We start from the raw sequence: 18,144 nt of genomic DNA on the forward strand, positions 1-18,144 counted from the left end.
ATCAAATATTTGACACACTGTGTTTGAAACAAAGCTTATTTATTCACTGAAATAACAACAGAAAATGCTGGAAATACTCAGCAGGCCAGGCAGGATCCGTGGAGAGAGAAACAGAGTTAACGTTTCAGGTCTGGGACCCTTCATCAGAACTGGAAAAAGCTGGAGATGTAACAGATATTACTAAGGTAAGAGGCAGGAAAGTTATCCTGGGTGGATCTGAAACACGAAGGGTGGAAGTTCAGTTGGAATCCACGTGGAATAAGTTGGAACCGGAGACAGGTGCTGAGGAAAGAGATGTGGCTGTGAAACCGAGTCTTGGAAAATGTTGCAAATGGGGATGGCAAAATCATACAGCATGAAAAATGGGAGTAAGTGTTAAAGTCTGAAATTGTTGAACTCAATGTTGAGTCCAGAAGGCTGTAAAGTGCCGAATTGAAAGATGAGGTGCTGTTCCTCGAGCTTTATTTATTCACTATTTAAACAGAATATTAATCTCCAGCGCAGATACAGGAGTTATTAAGATTAGCAGAAACAAACCATGACTACTAGAATGAACATGGTTCAGTCCTCAATCTGATCACAGTAAATCATGTTCCATTCACTAATCTGGTCTTTTACCCAGCATTCCCCGCGGTGGACCACGTGCCGCACCCAGCCTACAAGAGCCCAGCGCGCAGGCGCAGGAGGGACCGGTATATTGAGCATGGGCAGTGCGTTACTGGAGATGGAGAGGGGCTGAAGCCGGGAGCGCGATGGTGCAGTGGGTAAAAATCGCGACGGAGGGAGTAATGGACCGGTAGGTGGGTGGGAAGGCTTCATAAACAACTCATGCAGGAGGCAAGCCCCCAATAATAACCTGAAGATCCCATGTTTGCAGTTGTGGGGATTTCTTCCCCTTACAGGCCCAGGTTAACGGCAGCCATCTTTGTAAAGGAGAGCGGAAAGTTTCAGTGCGACGTCACCCTATGCCTGAGACAAAGAGCCATCTTTGTAAAGGAGGGCGGAACGTTTCAGTGCGACGTCACCCTATGCCTGAGACAAAGAGCCATCTTTGTAAAGGAGAGCGGAAAGTTTCAGTGCGACGTCACCCTATGCCTGAGACAAAGAGCCATCTTTGTAAAGGAGGGCGGAAAGTTTCAGTGCGACGTCACCCTATGCCTGAGACAAAGAGCCATCTTTGTAAAGGAGGGCGGAACGTTTCAGTGCGACGTCACCCTATGCCTGAGACAAAGAGCCATCTTTGTAAAGGAGAGCGGAAAGTTTCAGTGCGACGTCACCCTATGCCTGAGACAAAGAGCCATCTTTGTAAAGGAGGGCGGAAAGTTTCAGTGCGACGTCACCCTATGCCTGAGACAAAGAGCCTTGTGTCCAATGCGGGGAATAAAGGTCCACAGCCTCCCCTGGCCCCGGGCCCTGAACAAGGGATTGGAGAAACTCGCTGCCCTGCGGATCAGACAATCAGCCGGTGCTAGTCCCGCCCCTCGGGCTCCCCGATTGGTTGGAGGACCCGCCGCCAGCTTGTTCGCTCCCTATTGGTCGGAAGCTGCCGTCAATCAGGCCACGGGCCCGGGTGACGTGTCCTCGAGGAGATCACGTGCACCGTCCAAGTGCCGCCGCTCGGTCCGGGGCCTCGCGGACTCTGAGGTTTTTCTATTTCTCTCGATTCTCTCCCGACCCACCCCGCGCCATTCTCCACCCAATCGGAGCGGACAAAACTCACTTTGCGTCACCGATCGCGACTCTGGACCCGACACCAAGGCCTTTCCCCGGAATGGCCCTGCGCCGACTCCGTCCGGCAGGATCCGAGTGCGCAGGCGCAGCTCCGAGTGGGGGAGGGGGGTTGGTCTCCTCTCGGCATGCGCGGTCATTGCCCTTTGTGACCAGGAGGGGTCACTGTGCCGGAGTCGGCCCAAACCGCCGCTCCGAGTGCGCATGCGCGGGCTCTCGTCTGTCAATCAACCAACCGCCAGAAGAGGTCGCTGGTGAGACCAGTGAAGAAAGAAAGACTTGCATTTATATAGCGCCTTTCACCACCACCGGATGTCCCAAAGTACTTTACAGCCAATGAAGTACTTTTGAAGTGTAGTCACTGTTGTAATGTAGGAAATGCGACAGTCAGTTAGCGCACAGCAAGCTCCCACAGACAGCAATGTGATAATGACCAGATAATCTATCATTTTTTTATGTTGATTGAGGGATAAACATTGGCTAGGACACTGGGGATAATTCCCCTGCTCTTTCCCACATTACAACAGTGACTACTTCATTGTAGTACTTCATTGGCTGTAAAGCACTTTAGGATATCTGGTGGCACGATATAAATGCAAGTCTTTCTTTCCTGAAATAATGCCATGGGATCTTTTACATCCACCTGAGAGAGCAAACAGGGCCTCAATTTAACATCCCATCCGAAAGACGGCACCTCCGACAGTGCCGCACTCCCTCAGCACTGCACTGGAGTGTCAGCCTGGATTTTTGTGCTCAAGTCTCTGGAGTGGGACTATGAACCCACAACTTGCTGACTCAGAGGCGAGAGTGCTACCCACTGAGCCACTGGCTGACACTAAAGAGCAAGCAGTTCTGACGAATGGTCATCGACCTGAAACGTTAACTCTGTTTCTCTCTCCACAGATGCTGCCTGACCTGCTGAGTATTTCCAGCATTTTCTGTTTTTATTAAAGAAACGAGGGAGTGATTGCTGACGGGAAGAATGTTGGGTCATCCTGCGCATGCGCACCTCCCTGGCGGCTGAGGCGAAACACCGACTCGCCCCCACCTGAGCCGCTCACGCGTACCAGATGTTGTGGCTCCGCATGTACGCCCGATGTTCCAACCGCAGGGTTTTGTGTGCTGAGCATACGTGTTGCAGACCGATCGGGACGGGCGATTGTAGAGCAGGAGGGAGAGCGCGGGGGCCATGAGCACATGCGCGGGACTCAGAGTCAACAGAGCACTTTCTGCAGAGCCGGGGCCTTGTGGGTATTACAGCCGCCATTACTGCTGATCCTTTCAACCAACCTGTGCAGCAGCTGGGGCCTGAAAATCAGCTTCACTGCCCCTAGGTTCGGAAAGGGGAAAATTAAACAACAGTTTGCCTCTGATCCTTTTCTGATCTCAATTTACAGGGTTATAGAAGTGGAGCAGTTACAGGCGGGAAGCTCAGACCAAACATCACGTCAAGATCTGACAGAGTCGCTGGATTCATCAGGACCTGAATATCATCGGCCTTTGCACATGGAAGGAGAGAGCAGGGATCGCAACGATGAGAAACCGCACACGTGTTCAGTGTGTGGACGCGGATTCAGCCGATCGCCTGACCTGGTGAGACACGTGCACCGTCACACCGGGGAGAAACCGGGTAAAGGTGGGGACAGCGGGAAGGGCTTCAGTTCCCCGTCTGCATTGAAAGTTCAACGGGGCAGTCACACCAGGGACAGTCTGTTCACCTGCTCCGTGTGTGGAAAGGGATTTGTTTGTTCATCCCACCTGCAAACACACCAGCGAGTTCACACTGAGGAGAGACCATTTCAATGTTCTGACTGTGGGAAGAGCTTTAAAAGCCCCGGGGAAGTAAAACTACACCAACTTGTCCACACTGATGAGAGACCATTTCAATGTTCTGACTGTGGGAAGAGCTTTAAAAGCTCTCAGGATCAGAAGAGACACCAGCTTGTTCACACTGATGAGAGACCATTTCATTGTTCTGACTGTGGGAAGAGCTTTAAAAGCCCCAAGGAACTAAAGCTACACCAACTTGTCCACACTGATGAGAGACCATTTCAATGTTCTGACTGTGGGAAGAGCTTTAAAAGCCCCGCGGAACTAAAGCAACACCAACTTGTCCACACTGATGAGAGACCATTTCAATGTTCTGACTGTGGGAAGAGCTTTAAAAGCGCTCGGTATCTGAAGGGACACCAGCTTGTTCACACGCATGAGAGACCATTTCAATGTTCTGACTGTGGGAAGAGCTTTAAAAGCCCCAGGGAACTGAAGGGACACCAGGGAGTTCACACTGATGGGAGACCATTTCAGTGTCCTAACTGTGGGAAGAGCTTTAAAAGCCCCGGGGAACTAAAGCAACACCAACTTATTCACACTGACGAGAGACCCTTTAAATGTTCTGACTGTGGGAAGAGCTTTAAAAGCCCCCAGCAGCTGAAGGGACACTGGCTCCTACACACTGGGGAGAGGCCGTTCACCTGCTCCGTGTGTGGTAAGGGATTCACTAATTCATCCCACCTGCTGGTACATCAGCGAGTTCACACTGGGGAGACGCCGTTCACCTGCTCCGTGTGTGGGAAGGGATTCACTGATTCATCCCAACTGCTGGTACATCAGCGAGTTCACAGTGACGAGAGACCCTTTAAATGTTCTGACTGTGGGATGAGCTTTAAAAGCTCCGGGGGTTTGAAGAGACACCAACACCTACACACTGGGGAGAGGCCATTCACCTGCTCCGTGTGTGGGAAGGGATTCATTCAGTTATTCCAGCTGATGGTCCATCAGCGAGTTCACACTGGGGAGAGACCGTTCACCTGCTCCGTGTGTGGGAAGGGATTCGCTCAGCCCTCCAGCCTGCTGGTACACCAGCGAGTTCACACTGACGAGAGACCCTTTCAATGTTCTGACTGTGGGAAGAGCTTTAAAAGCTGTGGGGAGCTGAAGGGACACCAGCGCATTCACACTGGGGAGAGACTCTTTCAATGCTCTGAGTGTGGGAAGAGTTTTAAAAGCTCCGGGGAGCTCAAGAAACACCAACACCTACACACAGGGGAGAGGCCGTTCACCTGCTCCATGTGTGGGAAGGGATTCACTCAGTCATCCAACCTGCTGGTACATCAGCGAGTTCACACTGGGGAGAGACAGTTCACCTGCTCTGTGTGTGGGAAGGGATTCACTCAGTCATCCAATCTGCTGATACATCAGCGAGTTCACACTGGGGAGAGACAGTTCACCTGCTCTGTGTGTGGGAAGGGATTCACCCAGTTACCCAACCTGCTGACACATCAGCGAGTTCACACTGATGAGAGGCCCTTTAAATGTTCTGACTGTGGGAAGAGCTTTAAAAGCTCCGGGGAGCTGAAGGGGCACCAGCGAGTTCACACTAACGAGAGACCCTTTAAATGTTCTGAGTGTGGGAAGAGTTTTAAAAGGTCCGGGGACCTCAAGCTACACCAACACCTACACACTGGGGAGAGGCCGTTCAGCTGCTCTGTGTGTGGGAAGGGATTCACTGATTCATCCAACCTGCTGGCACATCGGCGAGTTCACACTGGGGAGAGACCGTTCACTTGCTCCGTGTGTGGGAAGGGATTCACTCACTCATCCAACCTGCTGACACATCAGCGAGTTCACACTGACGAGAGGCCCTTTAAATGTTCTGACTGTGGGAAGAGCTTTAAAAGCTCCGGGGAGTTGAAGAGACACCAGCGACTTCACACTGATCATAGAATCTAACAGCACAGAAGGAGGTGATTCAGCCCATCGTGTCTTTGAAAGAGCTGTCCAATTTAGTCCCACACCCCAGCTTTATCCCCAGAACCCTGCAAACTAGTCCTCTTCAAGGACTCGTCCAATTACTGTTTGAAAGTTCCTGTGGAACCTGATTCCAGCATCCTTTCAGATGGTGCGTTCCAGATCTTAACAACCCTCTGTATGAAAACAATTCTCCTCATTTCCCCTCTAGTTCTTTTAGCAACTATTTTAAATCTGTGATCTTTGGTTACCGACCCACTTGCCAAAGTGAACAGTTTCTCCCTACTTGCTCGATCAAAACCCCTCATCATTTTGAACACCTCTATTAGGTCTCCTCTTAACCTTCTCTGCTCTAAAGGGAACAATCCCAGCTTCTCCAGTCTCTCCACATAACTGAAGTCCCTCATCCCTGGTACCATCCTGGTCAACCTCTGCACCCTCTCCAAGGCCTTGACATCCTTCCTAAAGTGTGGTGCCCAGAACTGTACACAAGACTCCAGCTTAGGCCTAAACCCTGCAGCTGTACAAAACCCTGGTTAGACCACACCTGGAGCACTGTGAGCAGTTCTGGGCACCACACCTTAGGAAGGATATATTGGCCTTGGAGGGAGTGCAGCGTAGGTTTACCAGAATGATACCCGGACTTCAATGGTTAAGTTACGAGGAGAGATTACACAAACTAGGGTTGTATTTCCTGGAATTTAGAAAGTTAAGGGGTGATCTGATCGAAGTTTTCAGGATATTAAGGGGAACAGATAGGATAGATAGAGAAACTATCTCCGCTGGTTGGGGATTCTAGGACTGGGGGCATAGTCTAAAAATTAGAGCCAGACCTTTCAGGAGTGAAATTAGGAAACATTTCTACACACAAAGGGTGGTAGAAGTTTGGAACTCTCTTCCGCAAACAGCAATTGATGCTCGATCAATTGTTAATTTTAAATCTGAGATTGATAGGTTTTGTTACCCAAAGGTATTAAGGGATATGGGCCAAAGGCGGGTGTATGGAGTTAGGTCGCAGATCAGCCATGATCTCATTGAATGGCGGAACAGGCTCGAGGGGCTGAATGGCCTCCTCCTGTCCTATGTTCCTAACTAGTGATTTGTAAAAGTTTAGTGTAACTTCCTTGTTTTTGTGTTCAATGGCACTATTGACAAAGTCAAATATCCCATACGCTTCCTGAACCGCCTCACCAAGTTGCCGTGGCACTTTCAAAGACTTGTGAATATGGACCCCCAGGTCCCTCTGTTCTTGCACCCCCTCAAAATAGTCCCATTTAGATTATACGGCCTCTCCCTGTTGTTTCTCCCAAAGTGCATCACTTCACACTTATCCTCATTTAATGTCATCTGCTTTGTGTCTGCTCATTTCACAGTCTGTCTCTGCCCTTCTGAAGTCTGCTACTAGTACACTCACAAAACTTGGCAACATCATAAATAGTATCATCCGTAAACTTTGAAATTGTTCACCTATACCCAAGTCCAGGTCATTTATATCTAACAAGAAAAGCAATGGTCCTAATTCTGACCCCTGGGGGAGCCCACTGCATACTTCCCTCCAGTCAGAAAAGCATCCCTCAGCACTGCTCACTGCCTCCTCTCCCTTAGCCAATTATATACCCAAATTACCATCAGCCCTTTAATTCCCTCTGCTTCTATTTTCAGAGTAAGTCTGTTATGTGGTATTTTATCAAATGCCTTTTGAAAGTCCATATATACAACATCTGCTGCACTACCTTCATCAACCCTCTGTTACTTCATCAGAGAACTCAATCAGGTTAATCAGACACGATTTACCTTTAACAAATCCATACTGGCTGCCCCTTATTAATCCATGCTTCTCCAAGTGAGAATTAAATTTGTCCTTGACAATGGTCTCGAGTCGATCACCCACCACTGTAGGGGTCGCAAAATCCCCTCAGCCCCCGAAGATCGGGAAATATTAATCCACATCGTGGACGAAGACTTGTGTGATTTAAATTGTCTCTGGGTTGGACAATGTTTTAAAACATACTCAGAACCGCAAAAGGCTGCGTTAAAAAGCTCATAAGTTAGGCAGCACTTGGACACTGGAATCAAAGAACTTTGTGAAAATCGCACACTTTAAGATTGTACATTTTATTAAAAGATGTACTCTTGAGTTTTGGCCTGTTTAAATTGCCCAGGGCATAAAAATGGCTGAACAGACCTCATGGAAACAGAATTTTAAAAGGCAGCAGAAAAGGACAGACAGGCTGTTAGCATATGAAAAGCTCAGCACTGCCCTGTAGTAAGTTTGAATGGAGCCCGAGCTGTCGGTCACCCTGTGGTATTGGGTGGGTCCAGTAACCTACAAGCTGCTTGTTTACACTGGGGAGTGGCCCATTTGAATCAGCCAATCATCGGACGGCAAGCACAATGGGTTGTTAACACACATCCATTCACTGAAATTGACTCTACTACGTGATGTCTCCATGTATGAATGGAGGAAGTTAAAAGCCCTTCTCTTGTGTATTCGGACTTTTCGGCGCGAAATTGCGCACGGACATTTTCGGTGCGAAAACAGCAAGGACTCCCAAGGTATAAAGATTAAGCCCAGGAAGTCCTCTGCCCCCTTTTTTGTCTCTTTTACTCTTTGGACTGCAGGTGAGCAAGGCTTCTGACCCACTAGCAAGACAATCTAGTGAGAAGTAAAGGGGTGGTAATTTAAGGGAAATGTTGCTAAGATTGTACGGTTAACATTGTAGCCATTTATCCCTCATTTTTGCCGTCTGCCTTCCCCTGTTAAGCAATTTTACCGTGATTACTTTGATCGTGTGGTGTAGTTTCTTTAGTTTTAATAAAATTTGACTTTCTTGCTTCCAGACTATTTGTCCGTTTTTAATATATCATTAATTATAAGTTCCTCCAGTCAGAACTGGAGGTTTTTTTTTAGCAATTTGAAACCGCTGATTGAAATAGGTCACAGGGCAGTGGCAAAGGCAGCCTGACCAGGTAAATTACTGTAAACCAGGTAAAGGATGCCCACCTACAAATTGGCGACCACGGCAGGACTGGAGGAAGTTTTTGAAAGGATAAGTGGTCTGGATCTAGAGAAAGCATCAGCTCTTGCTTTTCTTGCTTTCAGTCTGTGGGTAGCCCTGCAGAAGTTAGCGGCAGCATGTAAGCTGACCTATTATAGTATAGGTGGCTGGGTTAAGAAGGGTGAGATGAGGGTGCGGGAGGAGGTTACAGAGGCCAAGAATCGGGAGTCAGTGTTTGAAAAATGCCAGGCGGACGTAGAACGCCTCATAAGAGAGGTGAATGAGGCCAGAGGTAGTGGGATGAGGGTGTGGGAAGAAAATGCACGCCTCACACTAGAGGTCACAAAATGCCAGGCAGAGATAGAGCGCCTTGTGCACGAAGTCACAGAGGCTAGGGACAGTGAGATGAGGCTACAGGAGGAAAACGCACATCTCACCCAAGAAGCTACCAAGGGCAAAAGCCACACGAGGCACAAGATAGAGTTCCTAAAGTGCCAAATTACAGAAGCAAAGAGTAATGAGATGAAACTGCGGGAAGAGAATGCCTGCCTCACCTCAGAAGTAACAGAGCAGGAGGAAAAGGTTAGGGAGGTAAAGGCAGATTATAAGCTGGCCTGCGACCAAAGATTTAGTGGAGCAGATCATACCCCATGTAACAGACAGATAGAGAGTTTGGGTATGGAGTTATTAAGGACTAAAGGGATGATATGTCTCATAAGTCTGAAGGGAAGTCCGTCGGACAGTACCAGCAGCCCAAATCAAACTGCCCCACAGGCAGCACACAGAACAGAGCTGGCTAGGGAATTAGAGATCCCAAGACCGCAGCCCACAGCTCCAAGTTTTGAGGAGCTCTGGCAGCAAGAAGGGGTGGACAATGGGGTGGTAGGAGAACGCCAGCAAGTCCCACTAGGCAGGCGGGGACCAGGACCAGTGTACCCCCTCCGACAACGGAGGTACGGTCTGCCCGTGAACGATAATGACCCAGGGGCTGTTCAGCATACTTATCTGGTACCCTATGATACCCAACAGCTCAGAGGCCTGGTGAAACATATTCCCCTGCTGTCCGAAAAGGGAAACCCTCAATGCACTTCCAAGAGATAGAACAGGCAGCCTGTGTTAACGGCTGTGATGACGAAGAGAAAGCCAAAATGTTGCTTTTCTCTGTAGATAGTAAGCTCTATCAGACCCTTTCAGATGAGGCTAAGAGAGAGCAGAAGGGTTTTGAGGACCTAAAGGAGGAAACACTGGAAGCCATGGGTGCGAACGACGGCAGTCCATTCGATCGCATAGGGAAAACTCTGCAGAAGGAAGGGGAGACCCCACAAGCATTTGCAGACAGGCTGTGGCCAGTCTACAACAGCGCGTGTACAGGGGGACAAGATAGGGCACACCTGAACCAGCAGCAGCGGACCCAATGGCTTCGTTGCCTGGTGTCCAATTGCCTGCCCCAGATAAAAGCAAAGGCTGATACTTGGTTTGACCACCGAGACCCCCTAGCAACCGAAGAGACTGTAATCCGGCAGCTCACAGTAGCATATAGGAACGGTCGGAATAGTGGGACCCCCCAGCAAAAGGGTAAGGTCCACGAGGTTAAACCTGGGGCTCAAAACAAGAAAGAGTGGCGCCAGGTGGGGAGCCGCCCCTCCCAGAACAAAGTCACTTGTTGCAGGTGCGGGGAGGATGGCCACTGGCACAGGGATTGTGAAAAGCCTGGGAGAGATGATAAGGCCCGGACCCCCGAGGCCCAACTCAGAAGGCAGAGACAGAAACTCCTCCCGATACAGTCGAGTCCGTCATGGAGTCGATAAAATCTTTCCTCAGGACCAATCAGGGAAAGGTAGCAGCCATCAGTGGTGCTGCAGCCCCCTCGCCCACCTCTGCCTCCCCACAATGACTGGAGCCCGCGCAGCCTGTCCGTCTGTGTAATCTCCGGTACGATGAATGGAAGAGACCGCTCGTACAGAGGGAGGTAGAGAAGGTTACAGGGACTTATCTATTGGATACGGGGGCATCATGCACCGTGATCCATACGGATAATCCCACCACCTCACCTCTGTCTAACGGGGTTCCATACATACTATCGGGATTCACCAGTCAGGAGCAGGCGGGGGTAATTTATGGGCAGGCAGCAGACAGCATGGGGAAGCAGCATCGGAATAACCGGCCTCTGCTCGAGCCTAGCAAGAGCCACCAGTGGGAGATAGGAGACCTCGTAATGGTAAGAAACTATTCCCAGGTGGGAAGTTTAGAGCCACTCTACATGGGACCCTATAGTATAGTTGATAGGGCCAGCCCCATGGTCTATGCAGTAAAACTACCCCGGTGCACAAAGTGGTTCCACGCCAACCAATGTAAATTGTATAAATCTGACCATACAAGTTCAAGTTCACAGGCTGTAAAGATAGGCGCTGTGGCTTGTTTCAAGAGAAAAGTTGTCCGGCCCACCAATTGGGACACTTCCCCGCCCCAGTGGGACCTAAGTTTTGGCCAAAGTTTAAATTTGAACCAGTTATTTAGTTCAGAAACAGAGAAACCGCAGCCTGAGAGTAGAAATCTGCAGGCTGCTGCAAGTTCATTCACAGAAAATCGCTTGGGGGGCTCCAGGGAGGAGCCACCTGTTGAAGAGACTGCCTGCTCATGCGTAGTCGCCGGTCTGGAGACAGGAATTCCCCAGTCTTCTGAACGGCATGTTCGCGCAGGTGCAGTTCCCCAGCCCGTGACCACAGTGGCTCCTCTTCAGTTTTCTCGTGCAGGCGCAGTCACCTGGTTAAAGGGACAAGCTTCCCAGCCTGCTTCTAGAGTGGTTCCCCCTATGGTGTGGGACTCTGGGAGGAAGGGATAGCAATTCCTCTTGCAGGGGACATATGGAAGTAGCTGGTACCAAGTTTTGGACCTGGAGAGGAAGATTTTCAGCCACCAGCAGCGGGTGGTGAGGGGATACCTGCCCCCAGTACAGGAGTGGGTAGGGAAAAGGAGACAAACCCAGATTACTGGCAGGCTGCCAGGTATATTAAACAGTGCGGGCTGTTGGCATCAGGGGGAGAAGGTTCCCAGCCAGCTAGGGCTGTGACCCAGGCTCAGGGTCCGTCAGCCAAAGTTTATCGGTTGGACGGAGTATCAATCAGGAAATAGTTGAGGCTTGTAATAAGGGAACATCTATAATTATGGGGGATTTTAACTATCATATTAACTGGACAAATCAAATTGGGCAGGGCTGCCTTGAGGATGAGTTCATTGAGTGTATTAGGGATGGGTTTCTTGAGCAGTATGTAACTGAACCGACCAGGGGGCAAGCAACCTTAGATCTGGTCCTGTGTAACGAGACAGGATTAATTAAAAATGTCCTAGTAAAGGATCCCCTTGGAATGAGTGACCATAACATGGTTGAATTCCATATTCAATTAGAGGGTGAGGAGGTTGTATCTCAAACAAGCGTGCTAAGCTTGAATAAAGGAGACTATGAAGGTATGAGAGCAGAATTGAGCAAAGTGGATTGGGAAAATAGATTAAAGGGTAAGACGATACATGATCAGTGGTGTACATTTAAGGAGTTATTTTACAACTTCCAAAAAAAGTATATTCCACTGAGAAGAAAAGGGTGTAAAAGAAAAGACAGCCATCCGTGGCTAAGTAAAGAAATTAAGGATAGTATTCGACTAAAAACAAGGGCATATAAGGTAGCCAAATCTAGTGGGAGGATAGAGGATTGGGAAAACTTTAAAAGACAGCAAAAAGTAACAAAAAGATTGATTAGGAAAGGGAAGATAGATTATGAAAGTAAATTAGCAAAAAATATAAAAACAGATAGTAAGAGTTTTTATAATTATATAAAAAGAAAAAGGGTGGCTAAAGTAAATGTTGGTCCCTTAGAGGATGAGACCGGGAAATTAATGGTGGGAAATAATGGAGATGGCAAAAACACTGAATGAATATTTTGTATCTGTCTTTACAGTAGAGGACACCAAGAATATCCCAACACTGGACAAGCAGGGGGCTATAGGGGGGGAGGAGATAAACACGATCAAAATCACTAAGGAAGTGGTACTCGGTAAAATAATTGGACTCAAGGCGAATAAATCGCCTGGACCTGATGGCTTACATCCAAGGGTCTTGAGGGAAGTGGCGGTAGGGATTGTGGATGCATTGGTAATAATCTTCCAAAACTCCCTGGACTCAGCAAAGGTCCCAGCAGACTGGAAAACTGCTAATGTAACACCCTTATTTAAAAAGGGCAGTAGACAGAAGGCTGGAAACTATAGACTGGTTAGCCTAACATCTGTGGTAGGTAAAATTTTGGAGTCCATTATTAAGGAGACAGTAACAAGACATTTGGATAATCATAGTTTAATAAGACAAAGTCAGCATGGTTTTATGAAGGGGAAATCACGTTTGACAAATTTGCTGGAGTTCTTTGAGGAAGTAACATACAGGGTGGATAAAGGTGAACCAGTGGACGTAGTGTATTTCGACTTCCAAAAGGCATTTGACAAGGTGCCACACAAAAGATTATTGCTTAAGATAAAAAATCACGGGATTGGGGGTAATATTCTGGCATGGATAGAGGATTGGCTATCTAACAGAAGGCAGAGAGTTGGGATAAATGGTTCATTCTCAGACTGGCAATCAGTAACCAGTGGTGTTCCACAGAGGTCAGTGCTGGGTCCCCAACTCTTTACAATCTATATTAACGATTTGGAGGAGGGGACCGAGTGTAACATATCAAAGTTTGCAGATGATACTAAGATGGGAGGGAAAGTAGTGAGAGAGGAGGACATAAAAAACCTGCAAGGGGACATAGACAGGCTAAGTAAGTGGGCAGAGACTTGGCAGATGGAATACAATACTGGAAAGTGTGAGGTTATGCACTTTGGCAGGAAAAATCGTAGAGCAAGTTATTATCTTAATGGCAAGAAACTGGAGAGTACTGAAGTACAAAGGGATCTGGGGGTCCTGGTGCACGAAACTCAAAAGGTTAGTATGCAGGTGCAGCAAGTGATTAAGAAGGCCAATGGAATGTTGGCTTTCATTGCTAGGGGGATAGAATATAAAAATAGGGAGGTATTGCTTCAGTTGTACAAGGTATTGGTGAGACCGCACCTGGAATACTGCATACAGTTTTGGTGTCCATACTTAAGAAAAGACATACTTGCTCTCGAGTCAGTACAAAGAAGGTTCACTCGGTTAATCCCGGGGATGAGGGGATGGACATATGAGGAGAGGTTGAGTAGATTGGGACTCTACTCATTGGAGTTCAGAAGAATGAGAGGCGATCTTATTGAAACATATAAGATTGTGAAGGGGTTGGATCGGGTGGATGCAGGGAGGATGTTCCAGATGATGGGTGAAACTAGAACTAGGGGGCATAGTCTTAGAATAAGGGGCTGCTCTTTCAAAACTGAGATGAGGAGGAACTACTTCACTCAGAGGGTGGTAGGTCCATGGAATATGCTGCCCCAAAAAGCTGTCGAAGCTACATCATTACATAAATTTAAAACAGAAATAGACAGTTTCCTAGAAGAAAAGGGAATTAAGGGTTACGGGGAGCGGGCAGGAATTTGGACATGAGTTTAGGTGCGGATCGGTCATGGCCCTGTGGGTAGCGGAGCGGGCCCAGGGGCCGTGTACCCTGATCCTGCTCCTGTTTCGTGTGTCTAATTCTGTTAGATTCAGGAGATGGTTCTGTGATAGTGGATTGGCAGTTAGGATCAGATCAGCCATGATCTTATTGAATGGCGGAGCAGGCTCGAGGGGCCGATTGGCCTACTCCTGCTCCTATTTCTTATGTTCTTACCCCACAGAGACGCCCCTCAGAAGGTCTCAGCGGGTCCACAAGCCCAAGATAAGATGGTCACCAGAGTACCCGCCACAAAGAGCAATCTCCCGAGCCCGGGAGGAAACAGACCACAGAGGTCCCCAACTAGCAGCCATAAGCTGCCAGGGACCGGAAGCAGGAGGCAGTCCAGCTTTGCTGCAGGCAGCAGTAATCTGCGACAGTGACACCAGAGATTAACCTGGCCGTCCGGAGATGGGCGGCATTTGTATTATAGCTTTGTGTTAAGTTACCAATGTTTATAGCTTGCTTTTAAGGTGTTTAAATTTTAAGTTTAGAATGTAACTAGTAGTTTTGAGTTTAAGTTCAAGGTTTAAGTTTATAAGTGTGCCAAATGCTTGTATTTTGGTCCGAGGCCAAGGGACCCGACCATGTCTCCACCTAAGACAGCAGGTCAGTGAGAGACCTGGCTGCATGTCCTCTTAAGTTCTTTTGCAGGAGAGTGGACATAGGAGCAGCCCTGTTCGCCCAGCCTGAGCTGAGCATCGAATGAAGATATAGTTATACAGAATGTTGGGGATCACCTCGCCACTGGACGAATCTAGGAGGAGACCCCGCAGCGACCTTCGGGAGAAACCGGACAGGGTCTGGAGGAACCTGCCTATTCATCCTACGTGGAAGAGATGGCCCGGGCTGGGTGGGGCATGGCCCCAACCCAGCACTATCCTGCCCGAAATTCACTTGCGGGAAACCTAGCTATTGAGGAGTCATGGTGGGGAAGCGCGGGCGCCTTGTCAGATAGGGACGGGTTTCCACAGAAGCACGGGGTTTATCTGCTTTTATTGAAGAATTTAAAAAGTCTCTATTAAAACCTGAGCCAGTGTGTTGTGAGCCAAAGAGCCTTGTGACCAATGCGGGGAATAAAGGCCCACAGCCTCCCCGGGCCCCGGGCCCTGAATAAGGGACTGGAGAAACTCGCTGCCCTGCGGATCAGACAATCAGCCGGCACTAGTCCTGCCCCTTGAGCTCCCGGATTGGTTGGAGGACCCGCCGCCGGCTCGCTCCTCCAGCCCCGCCTACTGGGTGACGCTAGTCCCACACCTTGGGCTCCCCGATTGGTTGGGGGACCCGCCGCCGGCTTGCTCCTCCAGCCCCACCCACTGGGTGCCGCCATTCCTGCCCCTCGGGCTCCCCGATTGGTTGGAGGAACCGCCGCCGGCTCGCTCCTCCAGCCCCGCCCCGCTCGCTCCCTGTTGGTAGGAAGCTCCCATCAATCAGGCCCTGGGCTCGGGTCACGTGTTCCTCACCGACTTTACAGAGAAAGCCCCGCGCGGTTGCCGGGCGGAGATGCAGGTCGGCGGGAGCGGGGCCGGGAGATTAATAAACTGTGGGTAGGCCGCACCGCAGAGTTTATAAAGTTGGAGAATGGTCTCAGGCCCGAATGAGATCCAGCAGCCGAATGTGTTCCACTGGATGGCAGCGGTGAGGCTTTTTCTCGGTGACAGGCCCGGGTTAGACGCCGCCATCTTGGTGGAGGAAAGACAGACTGGTTCCACCTGTAGCACGGCGCATGTGCGGCCATCTTGGTACAGGAACAGAGAGTGGGCGGGGCTTCAGGGTCCCAGTGACCAGGAGAGACAATCATTGACTCATTGATTTTATTCTCACTCTGCACACAGCGGGTGTGGAACTGAAGGTTTCAGGATCCCAGTGACCAAGAGGGACAATCATTGACTCATTGATTTTATTCTCACTCTGCACACAGCGGGTGGAGAACTGAAGGTTTCAGGGTCCCAGTGACCAGGAGAGACAATCATTGACTCATTGATTTTATTCTCACTCTGCACACAGCGGGTGTGGAACTGAAGGTTTCAGGGTCCCAATGACCAAGAGAGACAATCATTGACTCATTGATTTTATTCTCACTCTGCACACAGCGGGTGTGGAACTGAAGGTTTCAGGGTCCCAGTGACCAGGAGAGACAATCATTGACTCATTGATTTTATTCTCACTCTGCACACAGCGGGTGTGGAACTGAAGGTTTCAGGGTCCCAGTGACCAGGAGAGACAATCATTGACTCATTGATTTTATTCTCACTCTGCACACAGCGGGTGTGGAACTGAACCCAACCAGAGTAGAGGGAGGGGGAAAACTGGGAGTGGAGGAAAGAAATGTTGGAGATGGTGCGATGGGTTTGGATTTCAGCACAGGGAGGAGCGAGAGTGTGTGGGACGGGGATTTACAGCTTTGGGGTTAAAATGTGTTATTTTGGTCATATTTCTAGATTTGCCATTTTCTGCCCACAGGGCAATCACAGTGCACTGACCAACACCTCAGCTTGTCAGAATAGGGCAGGTGGAACCGAGCCAGAGGCAGCTCTGGGGCTTCATCTTCTGAGCATTGGGTTGGGAAAGAAGAATTACATTGTTTATTGGGCCCTGGGCGAGCACTGCCCTCCCTCCCACAATTTTAATATTTTGATGCATCTGTCTATTTATATACTGGAAATGTTTTAATTGCTTTCACAGCAAAATGCATTTATTATTAAACCTCCACAGAAGCAACTGTGGTAACAATTGAATAAAACTCAGAGAGTTGTGGGGATCTGGAACGTTCGACCTGAAAAGGTCATGAGCTGATTCCATCAATGAGTTTAAAAGGGAGTTGGGCGGGTACTTGAGGATGAGGATCTTACAGGGTTACGGACAACAAGCAGGGATGTGGGACGAAGCACGAGTGCTCTTTCTAAGAGCCAGCACAGGCACGATGGGCCGAATGGCCTCCTTCGTGCTGTATGTTTCCATGATTCTATGAAAACTAACAGAACCAAACAAAGAAATGATCTTCCTTGGTTATTGATCATTTCACTAAATTTCAACAGAGTTCTCTATACACCAACAACAACTTACCTTTAAATAGAGCTTTTAAATCATCTCAAGGCACTTTACAGTAGGGTAATGTGATTAAATAACTCTGTGTTCTGGCATTTGTATTGTCTGTTGTACTTGTTAATGTCTGGAATGTTCTACAGGTGTAGCCACTAATGCTCCTCCCTAGCCCCGCCCCTCTGGATCCTTCCGGATTGGTGTGAGTCTTACTCATAAAGGCTGGGTCGGTGATGAATAATGGTTGCCCTGTGTTAACTCAATGCCATGTTCTTACTTAATAAAAGCCTTTCATTTTAAGCTTTAACCTCTTGGATTCAGGCAGCTATTTGGCGCATCAATTTTATTAAGTAACAACTTTTGCAAGATGGATCGATTTTTGAAACCAAAGCGTCTGGATATCGATCCCCATTCGGCAGATGCGTTGAAGAAATTTACGCATTGGCTTCGATGTTTTGAACACTTCATCGCATCGTTCGATCCAATGGTTAACAAGTTGGGTCTTCTAACCAACTTGGTAAGTCATCAAACTTACTTTATAATTGAAGATATTACTACATATGAAGAGGCCCTCGCAGCCCTTAAGGCCCAGTACCTTAAGTCGGTTAATGAAGTATACGCCAGGTATCGTTTGTCTACTTGCAGGCAATTACCCGAGAAATCCCTGGACGATTTCCTACAGGGTCTTAAGGCTTTGACTAAGGATTGCAACTATAAGGCTGTCTCTGCCATATTGTATCAGGAAGAAGCCATCCGCGATTCTTTCATATCTAGCCTCCGATCTAATTATATTAGACAGAGACTCCTCGAGAATGACTCATTAGTTTTAAAAACGGTCGTCGCTACTGCTCGATCATTAGATGTAGCCCAGAAGAATTTAGAAGTGTATGCATCAGCCCATGCATCTCTCTCAGCCTCGTGCGTTCCGAATATGGAGGCATCCATAACACCAAAGGAGCCTCCACTTAATCCTATTGTTGCGGCTGTACCCCATGGGTCTAAGTGTTATTT

General features: G+C 48.6%; 1 protein-coding gene across 1 annotated transcript; it reads left to right on the plus strand.

Moving 5' to 3' along the window:
- The first annotated feature begins 3,004 nt into the window (after positions 1–3,004).
- LOC147084194 (uncharacterized) lies at positions 3,005–8,318 on the plus strand. Its single transcript, XM_085979451.1, has one exon. The coding sequence runs from the start codon at positions 3,235–3,237 to the stop codon at positions 5,458–5,460; it is 2,226 nt and encodes a 741-aa protein (XP_085835577.1). The 5' UTR covers positions 3,005–3,234; the 3' UTR covers positions 5,461–8,318.
- The last annotated feature ends 9,826 nt before the right edge of the window (positions 8,319–18,144 follow it).

The sequence above is a fragment of the Somniosus microcephalus genome, unplaced genomic scaffold (assembly GCF_052327205.1).
Source record: "Somniosus microcephalus isolate GS21.2 unplaced genomic scaffold, FLI_Smic_1.0 unresolved_chr9, whole genome shotgun sequence".
Classification (NCBI taxonomy): domain Eukaryota; kingdom Metazoa; phylum Chordata; class Chondrichthyes; order Squaliformes; family Somniosidae; genus Somniosus; species Somniosus microcephalus.

Excerpts from the sequence above, each read along its gene's own strand:
- LOC147084194 (XM_085979451.1), top strand. The coding sequence starts at position 3,235 with ATGGAAGGAGAGAGCAGGGATCGCAACGATGAGAAACCGCACACGTGT.